The sequence below is a fragment of the Narcine bancroftii genome, chromosome 1, assembly GCF_036971445.1.
Source record: "Narcine bancroftii isolate sNarBan1 chromosome 1, sNarBan1.hap1, whole genome shotgun sequence".
NCBI lineage: Eukaryota > Metazoa > Chordata > Chondrichthyes > Torpediniformes > Narcinidae > Narcine > Narcine bancroftii.
The window spans coordinates 59,882,264-59,898,777 of NC_091469.1; the positions used below are offsets into that span (position 1 = coordinate 59,882,264).

General features: G+C 41.6%; 1 protein-coding gene across 1 annotated transcript in view; it reads right to left on the reverse strand.

The window, feature by feature from the left end:
- The window catches only part of fbn2a (fibrillin 2a), a 353,303-nt gene that overhangs the window by 183,447 nt on the left and 153,342 nt on the right, over positions 1 to 16,514 (reverse strand). Inside the window, exons 10-11 of the mRNA XM_069927980.1 lie at positions 15,647 to 15,799; positions 3,080 to 3,307 (exon numbers count right to left, since the gene is read on the reverse strand). Of these exons, the coding sequence (XP_069784081.1) occupies positions 3,080 to 3,307; positions 15,647 to 15,799 (381 nt within the window). The remainder of the gene's footprint in view (positions 1 to 3,079; positions 3,308 to 15,646; positions 15,800 to 16,514) is intronic.

The window sequence follows — 16,514 nt, forward strand, 5'->3', positions numbered from 1 at the left end:
TATAGGGTTTTCGACAGAGAGTTGCTGGCCCTTTACCTCACGGTGTGCCACTTCAGATACTTCCTCGAGGGGAGGCCATTCACAGTATTCACTGACCAAACCCTGAACGTTCACCTTTTCAAAGGTTTCGGAGCCCTGGTCAGTCTGGTAGCAGCGTCACCTGACATCTCTGAATTGAACACGAACATCCGACACCTGTCCAGCAGAGAAAACATTGTGGTGGTTGCCCTATCCAGGCCCACAGATCAAACGTTAGTGCTAAGCCTAGACTACACAGAACTCGCACAAGCACAGGAAATAGATGCTGAGACTCGGTCTCTGGGCACTGCCATCACTGGGTTGCAGCTACGGGACATCTAAATGGCGCAAGACAGAAAAACACTACTCTGTGACACATCCACGGAGGTGCAGGCCTCCATCAAGACAGTGGTCCGTATGGTCACTGCTCATTTCATCTGGCATGGCTTGCACAACCAGGTCAGTGAGTGGGCACGAACATGCGCGCACTGCCAGACCGCCAAGATCCAGAAGCACACTAAGGGACCCATTCAGCAGTTTGAGACACCGAGTCGCAGGTTTGAACATATACATGTCGACATCGTGGGGCACCTACCAGTCACTAGGGGTTACCGCTAGCTCCTCACCATTGTCAACCGATTCACAAGATGGCCGGAGGCAGCCCCTATCAGTGAGACCACAGCAGACACCTGCACCAGAGCACTGCTATCCACATGGATACGCCGCTTCAGAATCCCCATACATATGACTGCGGACCGAGATGCGCAGTTCACTTCAGCCCTATGGAGAGATTTGGCCTGCCTGCTCAACACATGATGGCCAACCACTCCAAATTCAATGGCCTGGTCAAACATTTTCATCGGCATCTCAAATTGGCACTTATGACCCAGATGTCCGGACCCAACTGGGAGGACGAGCTAACCTGGGCTCCTCGGGACCCTCACAGCCCCGAAGGAGGATAGTGTCATCAGACGAAATGATATACGGCCCCCCCCCCCCCCACACACTCCCAGGTGAATTCCTGTCAGCGACAAGCGACCAGGAACCGCAAGGCACTGCAGCACTTGAACAGCTCTGCAACAGATTAGGCAAGCTCGCGCCACCCCCACCTTCCTACCATGGTCAAAGCCCCACCTCTGTATCCAAAGACTTAAAACACTCTGAATTTGTCTCAGGGATGCCCCCCATCCACCCCTACAACATCCTTATGAGGGCCCTTACAAGGAAATCCACAACAACAACTCTAAATTCACTTTGGACATTGGAGGTAGGGAAGAACTTTTTGAAACTGGCCCACCTGGACTTAAGCCAACTGATCTCAACCCCACCAGCCAAGCACAGGGGCAGACCACCCAAATTAAAGGCCCTTCAAAGTATGGGCACTGATCCTGGTTCTGGGGAGGGGGGGGAGGAGGTGGGAAGTGGGGTTGTGTGACGGTGCACATGATTGATGACAGGTGAACTGGCTCCATATGTCATGTGTGCATCAGCGGCACAGTCGCATCAACCATGGTGCGGCGCATTCGTCTCCTCCGGCAGAGGCTCTGGGCCCATTTATGCATGGACTGTGCGGTGGCATCACACGTACGCAGTTTCCGTCATAAGGGCAGGAAAAATATACTTTCAAGTGAAGTCGAGGCCACTAACCGTTGGTCTCTTTTGTTCACTCCGCTAGTGCTATACTACACCCCTCATGTTCCTGTCATCCTAAATCCATGTCCTCCAGTTTCACCCCTCTTGTTCCTGTCATCCTAAATCCATGTCCTCCAGTTTCAAAGTTATCTATCCTCAGAAAATTCCCCTCATAATTTTATAAACCTCTAAAGATTCGCCCCTCAGCCTCCTGCGCTTGAAGGAATTAAGTCTCATCTTATCCAATCTGGCCCAGTTTATCCAATCTCCCCCAATAACTCAAGCTCTCCAGTCTAGGAACATCAAGATGAATCCCCTCTGCACCCCTTCTAACTTATTGATATCCTTCCTATAGATCGTCATCTAGAAATGCACACAGTACTCCAAGTGTGGTCTCACTAATGCCCTGGACAGCTGTACCATAAGATCCCAACTTTTCATCACAAGACCCCATCTGACGAAGGAGAGCATTTCAATCACCTTTGCTAAAAGCCTGTCCAGGTGTTGCCACTTTCACAGGACCCTGCACTTCCACCACTAACCTTCTGTGTTCCACAACAATTTCCAGGGCCTTATCATTAACTGTGCATGACCTACCTGAGTTTGACTTACAAAAGAATCCGTCCTTCAAGGTTCAGAATTTTTTGTAATATCTTTTCAAGTTTGTAAAGTAGCAGCAATTATGGCAATAATTTAAGACAAGTAATTTCAAGCATCACACAAAAGCATCCTGTTTATTAGGCAAGTGGAATGATAACACTGTACCACCTGGCTGATATTCATTGATGGCAATAAACTTTGGCTAGGCTGTACCTGGAGTAATGTGTGCAATTCTGGTCGCTCCATTATCGGAACGATTTTGAGACTTGGGAAAGGGTTCAGAAGTGTAATCAGGATGCTCGCTGGATTAGAGGGTATGAATTATGGGAGAGATTGGACAAACTTGGTTTATTTTCTGTGGCGCAGAGGGGACAACTGACAAAAGTTTATAAAATTATGAGATAGACAGTCAGAATCATTTTTTCCGGGGGAAACATGTCACATACAAGATTATGATAAATGGGGGGGGGTGAGTTACAAGGTGTTGTGGACAAGTTTTGTTCCACTCAGAGAGTGGTAGGGCCTGGAATGTGCTGCTCGGGATAGGGGAGGAAGTGGATGCAATAGCTGCACTTTTTGATAGGCACAGGATGAAGCAGGGATGGGATGGTTGTATATCATGTGGAGGGGGAAATTATTTAATTTAATTTGGTTTTATGTTTGGCGCAGATCTTGTTGGCCGTTAGGCCTGATCCTGTGCTATACATTCTATATTTTAATCAATAAACAATAATATTGGCAGGATGCTTCTTAATAAAGTATCCTATCTTTGTTTTTATTTCCTTAATGGGAGAAGTAAGAGATGGAAAGTCACAGAATAAAATTTTACCAATATCTGGAAAGGTATGTCGCCCATTGAGAACAACATTTCCATTTCCACCTGGGCCATTATCAACTACAGAAGGCCGTGTTACAGGAACAGCAGGCGGATATTCTTCTCCACGAAAGTCAAATCTGGGAAAGCCTGCAGTGTCAATCCCTGGTCGAAAATTTGGATCATGGTGTGGAATGCCCTGTACAACAGGAACGCCTTCAATGCAAAGTCTGCGATATTCATCTGTGTTAAAAGAAAATGTGTTCAGCATTATAATTATTAATCACATAATAATTTTCAACCACAAATAAGTAACGTTTCATCTGAAAGATTGAATTTGTAAGTGAAGGCCCAGTTTACACTGGAGATCAATTTAAATGATCTTATGGCATAATCTCAGGAATTTACCGCTGTGTTCTGGCCAACAATTCTGGCTCTTCCAACATCACGGAAACAGATTACTTAACCATTATCACAATGTGGGAAATTATTTTTAAAAATTTAATTATATATGACATCTACTGATATTGGAAATATAATATGAAACAGAAAATGCTGGAAACATGCCAACAATTGGGGTGCAACTGTTGGGAAGAGTCTTTGACCAAAGTGTTAACTTTGTTTCTCTTTCGACAGATGCTGCCTGATCTCAAGTGCTGCCGACATTTGCTGATTTTATTTCAGTGCTCTCTGAATCCACTTATGCACAAATTGGCTGCAAAATATTTGAAATATCTTTACAATGTGATGGCATTACAAAAATGAAAATACTTTCCTGGAAAGGGGTAGAATGCTGAGGGATAATTAGTGGCTTCATGAGGGACCATAAGAGAATAGTCTCTTTGCAATATATAAAGTGAAGGGGAAGATACATCAGCAGAGGGATGACAATGGATGTGTTAGAAATTGCACATGTTCCATTGAATGTGGAGGCCTTTGGAATGGAAACTGATAACAATAGATCCCCTTTCATAGTTAAAGAAAAACAAAGGAGGAATACAAAAGTGCAGGAAATGGGTCAAACACAGCGTGACAGATTATATCATATTTTATATTGTATATAGATATGTTTTTGAAGGAGATAGATTGTGGGAGTTTAGTGTAGGTCACAAACACAAAACAGATCTCATTTAAAATGCAAGAGTTTTGCTCAAACCAGTCACTCCGGGCCCAGGGCCTTTGTAGGGGCAATGAAAACTGCTTTGCTAAAGGTTTTCACAAGGAGGTGCAAATTGAAGAACCCAAGCTGAAGAGACTTCATACATAGATTTAATTGGACATGTTGTGGACTAATGGATTTTTGTTTTGAAAGCAACAGATGAATGGACTCAGAAGTTTCGGTCCGGTTCCTCAATCTGTCTGGTTGCTGTTTTCTGTTCTAAGAAGATCATGTGATTTTACAAGCAGAGAGAGAAAGAAGAGATAAAACAGGCTTTCTCTAAGAGAGAGAACTGGTTTCTGCAGTCATGGCAAGTTAGCAGCTTGTAGCAACCCCATTTTGAAGATGGGTTTTGAGTTCTGAGTTCAGCCTGTTCAAAACTCTTGTGGTCCATACAAGAGGAAAGGGCTGGCTCAAGTATTTCATCTGAAATAAAGGAAACCCAAGGAACTCTGTGGTGACCTGCAGAAGATGTTATCATTTGGAAAATCCTGATGGGGCAAGTTTCTTCAGCAAGACACTGAAGTGGCTGATCGGAGGGTATCAGTTTGTGTGTGTCCAATGAGAAACGAATCTCTCTCTGAAACCAACAAGAACCTTCTTGAGTCGTAACCAATTACCTTTAAGCACCAGAGCTTGGTGAAAATTCATAAATGTTAAATTCTGTGCTCAGTATAAGAATTGCCTGATACCAGTGAACTTGGAGGAGTGAGAAGTGAGATTGGACTGTGAATCTGAATTTATACACATTACATACACGGGTGCTTAGAATTAGAAGGGGGCTAAGTTAGGTTAAGTTAAATTAATAGTAATGTTAAAGTTTAATCCTATTTTTATGTTTAAATTAAAAACTATTTGTCCTGGTGAATTTCTATTGCTGCTGGGTTTTGGGGTCCCCTCAGCCCATAAAATTTGTTAAACATCCTGTCAACCAAAATAAAGATCTTCCTTTTAAAGTCTTGTGTATTTTATTATGTTTGCACTGCAAATCTGGGAAAAAGAACCACAAGCTTTATTTTCCACTAAAACACAATCAAATAATAAATTAAGAGTGAGTAGGCCATCTGATCCTGCAAGCCTGCCCTGCTATTCCATTCATAGTCTATTCCTCTTCTCTGCCAGTTCCACTCAGCTCTAAATCCACTGAACTCTCAAAAATGTATTTAACTCCTCCTTAAATTCATTCGCAATTGAAAACAGTCTCCACAATTATCCAGGGAAAGAATTATAGAAATACACAATTCTAGGCAAGAATAAATTCCGAACACCACAGTTTCTCCGCTTATCTAGTAAATCTGTACCCTTGCTTAGGGATGTTGAAGAGCACATTAACATCTATCTTGTCATGCTCCTGAGAATCTTGCATGTTTCAATAAATAACCCGTTATTTTTTCTAAATTCCAAAGAATACAGATCCAACCCTTTTAGCTGTTTACAATAGAACCACCCCATCAACCTAGGAATTAGATGAGTGAATCTCTTCTGGACTGCCTCCAAGGACCTGGTATATTCTTTCTGAAACAATGAAACAATAGGATGAACCTCTGCCTTGCTTATTGTGTAGAAAATGAGCATTTATGCCCACATGACTTGACTAGTAATGTCAGCAGGAGCCACAAATTTTAACACCAAACAATCTTATAACTGAATTGATGAACTGCCATTTCCTAACATATTAATAAGGTACAAGGACTGCCTAAAGAAATCTCTTGGTGCCTGCCACATTGACCAGCGCCAGTGGGCTGATATCGCCTCAAACCGTGCATCTTGGCGCCTCACAGTTCGGCGGGCAGCAACCTCCTTTGAAGAAGACCGCAGAGCCCACCTCACTGACAAAAGACAAAAGAGGAAAAACCCAACACCCAACCCCAACCAACCAATTTTCCCTTGCAACCGCTGCAACCGTGTCTGCCTGTCCTGCATCGGACTTGTCAGCCACAAACGAGCCTGCAGCTGACGTGGACATTACCCCTCCATAAATCTTCGTCTGCGAAGCCAAGCCAAAGAAGAAGAAAAAGAATAAAGTGCTAAACTTAATTTCAAAACATAGTCCTTTTTTTTAAATCAAGTTCGTGTTCAAGTTTATTGTCAGAGTACATATATTCACAGGCAACCCTAAGATTTTTTTTCCTGTGGGCCAGAGAGAATTTCTACTTCTCAGTAGTGTAAACTGTATTCGAGGAAAATATAAGTATGCAAAAGAGAGAAATGTAAACAAACTGTCTGTGCAAATACAGAAAAAAATATTCAGTAATAAATAATGAGAAAAGTAAGAGTCCTTAAATGAGACTCCGATAGTTTGTTGTTGAGGAGACTGATGGTGGAGGGGTAGCAACTGTTCCTGAACCTGATGGTATAAGTCTTGTAGCATCTGATGACAGTAATGAGAATAGAGCATGTCCTGAGTGGTACAGACCCTTGCTGATTGCTTCAGACCCTTACTTTCTGAAGGCTATATTCCACAAAGATTTTCTCAATAGTTACAAGAGGATGTGGATAGGATGCGGAGATGTGTGGAGAAGTGCAAATGGAGTTCAAACTGGATAATTGTGAGGTGATGCTATTGCTAAAATATATAAAGCTGGAGATAATGGACTTACTTGTCTACTAGACCTAGTTATTTGAAAAGATGTGGAGATTTGTCCATTTGTTACAACTTTTGATTTTGGTCCATTAAATAAAGCTTTAAACTAATTAGCAAATACTGGTCCTAATCCAAATTTATCAAGCACTTTAACTTTAAAAAAATCCTGTTCTAACCTATCAAAAGCTTTTACTGCATCTAAGGCCACCACTACACTTAAGTCTCCTCTCTTTTGTGCCAAATATATAATACTCAAGGATCTATTCACATTATCTGCTAATTTTCTCTTTTTAACAAAACCAGTCTGGTCCATATTTATCAATTTCGGAAAATATTTTGCCAACCTATTTGCTAATAATTTTGCTATATTTTATAGTCTTCATTAACAATGAACTTGGACTATACAATGCTGGTTTTGAAGGATATTAAAAGATTCCGCTAAAATATGTGTTTCAGCCACCTGCGCTAATACTTCCATAAATGAAGGAATTAATAAATCCTTAAATTCTTAAGAAACTCAGGCAGGAAACCATCCTCTGACAGCAACTTACTACTTTTGTGATGGGCCCAGAGGATCCCAAAATCTAGCAGCAATAGGAATTCACCAAGACAAATGGTTACTTAAACAAAGGTTACTTTTTAAAAACAGATCAAACTTTAACTTATTACTATTAACTTAACATAACTTAAACCCCTTCTAATTCTAAGCATGCATGTATGTAATATGTGTATAAGTTCAGAAAAGTTCTTTGATTTACAGTCCAATCTGACTTCTCATTCCTCGAAGGTCATTGGTTGCAGGCAATTCTTATACTGTGAACAGAATTTAATATTTATGAATCTTCACCAGGCTCTGGTACTTGAAAGGTAAATGGTTATTGCTTAGGAAGGTTCTTGTTGGTTTTCAGAGAGAGATTTGTTGATCGTTGGGCACACACAAACTAATTCCTTCAGATCAGGCACTTCAGTGTCTTGCTGAAGAAACTTGCCCCATCAGGCTTTTCCAGATGATAACTTCTTTCTTTCAATAACTTTTTCTGTTTACCTTATCTCAGGTGAAATATTATACAGCCAGCCATCTCCTCTTGAATGGACCACAAGGATTTTGATCAAAATTGTATAAAATCTTCATTAATTTCTTGATGTTTAAAATTAATTAAATTAGAACAATTTTAGTTGCAATAATAGTTCTCAATGCTTGTTCTGTTTTTAACTACCATGCCAGCACTTTATGTGCCATTTCACCCAATTCATAATTCAGTAAAACCTTGTTAGAATGCGGTAGGTAGGGTCCAAGATTTCATACCGTGTTATAGTCGAGTCACGGAACAGATGCAAATATGTCATGATTCAGGAAGCAGAAAAACAATACTGTGACTCAAACCCTATAATAAGTCCTTTAAGACCTTTAAACTCCACATACAGGTACACAATCCTTTATCCATAACCCTTGGGGGACAGTGTGTTCCAGATTTTGGACTTTTCTGTATTTCGAAAAGCCAGATTTAAGCCCACCTGAATTGTGCTGCCGTATCCACCCTACCCCTTCCAGTCGCGCTGCTGTCTCCCCCCCTCACCTGCCCGACTCACGCTGTCGGTCTCTCGCCCACCCAACTCATACTGCCGGTCTCCTCCCCACCCGCCTGACTTGCGCAGCTGGTCTCTCACCCACCCGACTCATGCTGCCGGTCTTCCCCCTCGCCTGCCTGACTCTTGCTGCCAGTCTCCCCACCTCAGCCGTCATAAGAGTCCATGTTTGAGTTTGTGGCTATGAGCCACTGTTAGCCTGGCATCCTAAAGTCAATGTTTGGGGTCCACAGACACCCGCGATATAAGTGATTCTGTGAATTAACGAGATTTCACTGTACCTCTGTTTAGTTCTCATTATGGCTTTTTCTGTTCAATACATTTGTAGAGTATTATACAGATGCTTTTTATTAATAAGCTGTCTTAGTTTATTCGCATTTATTTGTCACTGTAAGTCCTTTTCTGAATACATTATCTCCATCTCTAATTGATCTACCTTTCATATAATCTTTCTTAATTTTAGAATTATAATGTACTTGACCTCTTATGTATGCTTTCATTGCGTCCCACAAAAAAACTTTATTAGTAATTGAATTAGTTAGTCTCAAAAAAGTTCCTTATTTGTCTTCTAATAAATTCACAAAAGTCTTTCCTTTTTAATAACATAGAATTAAATTTCCATCTATAAACTGATTCTTCTCTATCCAACATTGTTATTGTCAACAATAGAGAATGATCAGATAAAATTCTCTCATTATACTCCACTTGCTGTATTCTACCTTGATGTTGTGCAGATATTTTAAAAAAAATCATGCCTGTTTGAATAAAAGGAGTAATCTCTTTCTCTTAGATGAATTCTTCTCCATGCATCCATTAAATTTAAATCATTCATTAACAACAGTGTAGCTTTAGCTCCTTTTCTTCTTGTTAATGCTCTTGTAGATCTATATAGAGTTGGATCTAAACAAAAATTAAAATCTCCCCCCATTATTATATTTTCATGTGCATTTGCATGTGCATATGTTTCTTGAATAAATTTTTCATCCTCTACATTCAGTGCATATATATTCATGAGCGTCCAATATTCTGAAAAACATTGATAATGTACAATAACATATCTCCCTACAGAATCAATAACTACATTTTGTATTTTAACTGGAATATTCTTAGGTATTAAAATCGCTACTCCTCCATCTTTTGAATTAAATGAAGAAGCCACAGCATATCCTTTCCAGTCTCTCTTTAAATTCTGATGTTCTTTTTCAATTGAATTAGTTCTTGCAAAAAGGGACTTCCTTTTCACTAGGCTATTAAGCCTGTTAATATTAAAACTTGATGTGGGGGGGCTGGTAGTCATGGTGGGGAGCTGGCTGATGGAGGACCTCAGTTTTCTTCAGGCTGAGTTCCAGGCCAAACATTTTGGCAGTTTCCGCAAAGCAGGACGTCAAGCGCTGAAGAGCTGGCTCTGAATGGGCAACTAAAGCAGCATCATCTGCAAAGAGTAGTTCACGGACAAGTTTCTCTTGTGTCTTGGAGTGAGCTTGCAGGCGCCTCAGATTGAAGAGACTGCCATCCGTGCGGTACCGGATGTAAACAGCGTCTTCATTGTTGGGGTCTTTCATGGCTTGGTTCAGCATCATGCTGAAGAAGATTGAAAAGAGGGTTGGTGCGAGAACACAGCCTTGCTTCACGCAATTGTTAATGGAGAAGGGTTCAGAGAGCTCATTGCTGTATCTGACCCGACCTTGTTGGTTTTCGTGCAGTTGGATAATCATGTTGAGGAACTTTGGGGGACATCCGATACGCTCTAGTATTTGCCAAAGCCCTTTCCTGCTCACGGTGTCGAAGGCTTTGGTGAGGTCAACAAAGGTGATGTAGAGTCCTTTGTTTTGTTCTCTGCACTTTTCTCCATCTCCATCGGGCACACTTTTCTCCATCTCCATCGGGCACACAAAACTCAAAACGGTCAACCAGTTTACCTATCTCGGCTGCACCATTTCATCAGATGCAAGGATCGACAATGAGATAGACAACAGACTCGCCAAGGCAAATAGCGCCTTTGGAAGAGTACACAAAAGAGTCTGGAAAAACAACCAACTGAAAAACCTCACAAAGATAAGCGTATACAGAGCCGTTGTCATACCCACACTCCTGTTCGGCTCCGAATCATGGGTCCTCTACCGGCACCACCTACGGCTCCTAGAACGCTTCCACCAGCGTTGTCTCCGCTCCATCCTCAACATCCATTGGAGCGCTTACACCCCTAACGTCGAAGTACTCGAGATGGCAGAGGTCAACAGCATCGAGTCCACGCTGCTGAAGATCCAGCTGCGCTGGATGGGTCACGTCTCCAGAATGGAGGACCATCGCCTTCCCAAGATCGTGTTATATGGCGAGCTCTCCACTGGCCACCGTGACAGAGGTGCACCAAAGAAAAGGTACAAGGACTGCCTAAAGAAATCTCTTGGTGCCTGCCACATTGACCACCGCCAGTGGGCTGATAACGCCTCAAACCGTGCTTCTTGGCGCCTCACAGTTTGGCGGGCAGCAACCTCCTTTGAAGAAGACCGCAGAGCCCACCTCACTGACAAAAGGCAAAGGAGGAAAAACCCAACACCCAACCCCAACCAACCAATTTTCCCTTGCAACCGCTGCAATCGTGTCTGCCTGTCCCGCATCGGACTTGTCAGCCACAAACGAGCCTGCAGCTGACGTGGACTTTTTACCCCCTCCATAAATCTTCGTCCGCGAAGCCAAGCCAAAGAAAGAGATTAAAACTTGAAGTAATAAAAACTTTATCCATTGGTATCCTTTAAAAGCAATTGGGCACTATACCTCCCCTTCACCTCTCTCCTACCAACTCCTTGGTGTTTCAAATCTTTTAAAAACTCTTATATTAAGACATATCCATCTCGTCAATCCAGGTCGAAAAGAAAGAAAAGAAAGCAGAACAAAAATAACATAAAAGTAAAAATAAAAATTAATGTTGTTCAAATAATACACAACATTACCCCATCTATTTTATGGGTTATGGCCCAGGCTACAGTAACACACATGATTCGATAGATGTCAGTCCATTTCCCTCCAGCATCTCACCACCCCCCGCCCCCCCCCACTACCGACTGTTCACTTTTATTCTGAATCATTTCCATTAGACTGAATAAAGTAATTTCAGTTAATTTCTTATAAATCAAGAAGAATTTCAAACTCCTTCCACCCCCTGTTCTACTTCTTGATGAATAAATTGGTAAGACAGCTGCATATTCTTGCGGTCATCCAGGGTCTGTAAAGAACTTATTCGCTCCTCCTTGCTCAAAGTTCGTGAAAATCGCAGGGTGGAATAGAATAAGTTTATAATCTTTCTTCGACAACGTATTATTTGCTGGACTGAATTCTTTCCTTTTCTTCAACAATTCAAAACTGATGTCAGGATAGAAGAAAATCTTGTTTCCTTGATATTCCATTGGACCTTTTCTCTCTTGAGCTTGCTTTGCTGCTAGCTCTCATACTTTCTAACTTGAAAATTACGACACTTTATCAATATAGACCATGGCTTTTGATCTGGTGATGGCCGTGGCCTTAAAGCCCTGTGTGCTCTTTCTATTTCAATATCACCTTGAAGATCATTCTGTCAAAGAACTTCAGGTATCCACCATTGAAAAAAGGTTATTATATTATTCCCTTCTTCACCTTCTTTATGGCCAACAATTTTAATATTGTTTCCTCTACTGAAATTCTCTAATAAATCCACTTTCTCACACAATTGTTTATTCACAGCAGCCAGTGCATCAGTTGAATTCTCCATTTTATCCATTCTATCCTGGATCATTTCTACATCAAATTCCACATTTTTAACTCTTTCTTCCATGTCATCAAATTTCTTTTGCCTTCTGTGTACTTTATCATAATATATCTTAGTTTTTTCATCTGATTTTTTAAATATCTAATCTCACTTGTTTTAACTTTCATCAACATCAGTGCTTCCATACTTAACCAGTGTTTTATTTTGCAGTCTTTCTTCTTTTTGTTCTTGAATCTCTTCTTCCTCCTCTCCGTCATCGCTGGCCTGCAATTCAGCAACATATTCTTCAACAGGAAGTGTTTCAAACAGGCTGCCTTCACTACGACTTCTTCAAATTCTTCTGATCTGTGAATGCACGTCTTCTCATGCATGCGCAGTGACTCTTCTTGTTCCTCCTTGATGTCCCTCTGTAGCTGCAGCTACGATGGCACTGCAGTTCACTGAACAGCCACCTTAAGGACTCTCGTCGGTCGCTGGAGACCTTCATTTCAGCTCCCAGATCCATCTGCCAGGCTGGCCTTTCTTTTCGTCCTTGTCGTTTCCTTTGTTGCGTACCCAATGGGCCAGTGATGTTTTTCTCCTTTTTTGGCAACATTAGTAAGATGTTTTCTGTCCACACAAACTCTTTACTGATCTCTTTACTGATTTTTCACTTTTTTTAAGCAAATTCTTACATCCTGACTCTACCTCATCACATGACGTTCTCCCTGGTGGGCTTCATTAATAGGAGTATTGAGTTCAAGAGTAGAGAGGTCATGTTGCGACTCTACAAATCTCCGGTGAGACCACAGTTAGACTATTGTGTTCAGTTCTGGTTATTTCATTGTAGGAAAAATGTTGAAGCTATGGAAAGGGACCAGAGGAGATTTATCAGAATGTTAACTGGATTGGATAATAAATCTTAGGAATCAACATTAGCAGAGTTGGGACTTTTCTCTTTGGACTGTAGAAAGATGATAGAAGACTTGATAGAGGTCTATAAGATTATAAGAGTCATAGAGAGGGTGAATAGCCAGTGCGTGTTTCCCAGGGCAGAATCATCAAACACCAGGGGACATGTCTACAAAGTGAAGGAAGGAAAGTTTAGGGGAGATATCAGGGATGGTTTTTTTAAAAAAACGCAGAGTTGTGGGCACCTGGAATGCCTGGTCAAGGATGGTGGTGGAGGCTGAAACATTGGGGGCATTTACTACTCTCTCAGTCAGGCACATGGATGGAAGAAAAATAGGGGATTACGGGATAGGGAGGTTTAGTAATTTTTAATGGAATTTATGGGTTGGCACAACATAGAGGACAGAAGGGCCTGTACTGTTCTATGTTCTATGTTGCGAAGAGTTTTTCCTGTGATGTATTTGGCTGTGTACACTACATTTGGAGGGCTTTCTGCTCTGAGGTATTATTGGTACCCCATAGCAGGCTATGATTTAGCTGGTTAGCCTATTTTTCACTATACTCCACTATTGGTAAATCTATTTAATTGTGGTCACAAGAAAGTTACTGAATACATATTTTCTTGTTTCCTTGTCAGCTCAGGTTGCTTTTAAATTAAATATTCAATATAGTTTTGATAAAATTACCAAATTTTAATTTTTGCCAAGTTCTTTGTGCTAATTGAAAATGTCTAAATATAATTGAAAGATGACATTCACCATAATTATAGAGTAAATTTGATTGAGATTATTATTATCATAACTGCAGTTCTGTCATTTCAGTGAATAATTTCAATCACACCCACTGAGAAATGCATTAGCTCACATATTTTTTTAAATTAAAAAAAAAAATGTGAATGTATTCTTTCTTCTTTGGCTTGGCTTCGTGGACGAAGATTTATGGAGGGGTAAGTCCACGTCTGCTGCAGGCTCGTTAGTGACTGACAAGTCCGATGCAGGACAGGCAGGCACGGTTGCAGCAGTTGCAAGGGAAAATTGGTTGGTTGGGGTTGGGTGTTGGGTTTTTCCTCCTTTGTTTTTTGTCAGTGAGGTGGGCTCTGCGGTCTTCTTCAAAGGAGGTTGCTGCCTGTCGAACTGTGAGGCGCCAAGATGTACGGTTGGAGGTGATATCAGCCCACTGGCGGTGGTCAATGTGGCAGGCACCAAGAGATTTCTTTAGACAGTCTTTCTACCTCTTCTTTGGTGCATCTCTGTCTCGGTGGCCAGTGGAGAGCTCGCCATAGAACACGATCTTGGGAAGGCAATGGTCCTCCATTCTGGAGACGTGACCCACCCAGCACAGTTGCGTCTTCAGCAGCATGGATTCGATGCTTGCGGACTCTGCCATCTCGAGTACTTCGATGTTGGTGATAAAGTCATTCCAATGAATGTTGAGGATGGAGCGGAGACAGCGCTGATGGAAATGTTCTAGGAGCCGTAGGTGACGCCGGTAGAGGACCCATGATTCGGAGCTGAACAGGAGCGTGGGTATGACAACGGCTCTGTACACGCTGATCTTTGTGCATTTCTTCAGGTGGTTGTTTTTCCAGACTCTTTTGTGTAGTCTTCAAAAAGCGCTATTTGCCTTGGCGAGTCTGTTGTCTATCTCTTTGTCGATCCTTGCATCAGATGAAATGGTGCAGCCGAGGTAGGTAAACTGTTTGACTGTTTTGAGTTCAGTGTGCCCGATGGAGATGTGGGGGGGCTGGTGGTCATGGTGGGGAGCTGGCTGATGGAGGACCTCAGTTTTCTTCAGGCTGACTTCCAGGCCAAACATTTTGGCAGTTTCCGCAAAACAGGACGTTGCATTTCATTATTTCTGGGCTTTGAAAAGTTGGAGCCACTATTTAAATCCTACCTACCTCCATACATGTACTCACAGGGTCTTCCTGCTGAGACAAGAACTCATCCTTTGAAATGAAGAGACCAGAACACAAATACTCAGAAAGGAATGGCTTTGATCAAGTAGCCAACCCGTCGGGCATTGTTACCATCAGAACATAAATAGTAGCCCTATGCTTTCCACCCCTATTTATGAAGAGAAATCTATTGTGAGATAGATGACTGCCTCACCTTAAAGACATTAAGAATTCAGTTTGAAGATTAACTATTTAATCACAGCCATTGAAATTTCTGAGTAGTTTCCTCCCCATTTTAGCATCTTAGTGATGCCAATGTGTTATTAATGGGCTCCATGGCATTAAGTGGGTTATAACAGGTGTGAAAGGTAGATTGTATTTTTTCAAACCTAGTACTTCAGATTGTTTACATGATTTACTTTCAAGGAGTTTTCTTATGATTAGGCACCTCTTGAGGCTAGTTCCAAATCATCCAAATTTCTGAGAGTGGGGATCTCGGAGAGGTCTTACAAACATCCCAAAACTATGGATGTTGACGAGGAGATTCTGGGAGTATCTCTATGTTCTGATTAAAGAAGTGACATTAGTGATTGCTGAAAAGGATGAGTGGGTACATGGTCCACTTGCTGAGTCTAATGTGGTATAGGAAGCAGATCTTAATGAATACTTGCATTCCTGATAACTGGTCAACTTAAATTTGGAACAAGCATATTCCTTCTTACCAGAACCTCTGATTGGACACATCTCTGGTATAGAACCAAGAGCCCAGCATCGTCCAGATTCACAGCAGCACTGCATCTTGGTGTAATATCTGGCTAACTCCTGAGCACAACGGCCATTAACTAGGCTGGAAAAGCAGATACCAGCTCGCTGATCTGGGAAAGAAACAAAGAAATTAATGACTGATTCTACATTATTTCAACACCTTTGTCTCATACACAAAAATAAATAGTTTTTTAAAAAAAAATCATTTTTTTGAAATACAGTATGTTAACAGCCTCCCCCCACCTTGTCTGTGAGCCTGTGTGCTGCCCAAATCACCAATTAACCTACAAGCACTATACATTTTTGAAGAATGGGAGGAAACCAGAGCACCCGGAGGAAGTGCACGCGAGTCACAGGGAGATTGTATATACTCCTGACAGACAGCACCAGATTTGAACCTGAGTCCCTGGTGCTGTACTAGCACACACTAACCACTACACTAACTGTTCTTATCATTACTCTTCCTCTTGCCTTGAGTTCCATTGATGTGCAGTCTCATGGTATTTGAAAATCTCCACTGCCTCATCCAAATAGGCATTCTTAACATGTGAGCCTTTACAGTGTGAATTGCCAGACTTTTCAAGAATGCAGTTCACACTGCCAAGACTGATTCTGCTTTCAAATGTCCTCCATGGTCACTTTCTGAAAAGGTTGAAGAAAAACAAACAGCAGAAGGAACTTCGTCTTGTTCCTCAACCATCTCCAGTCTAGTGGTTTTCAGCCCATTGTGCCAAGGGAAATTGAAATAACTTAGCAATGAATAGGATTTGTAGCTATGAAGCATTTTTTGTTTCATGGCAATAGAAAAAGGAATAAAAAATTATG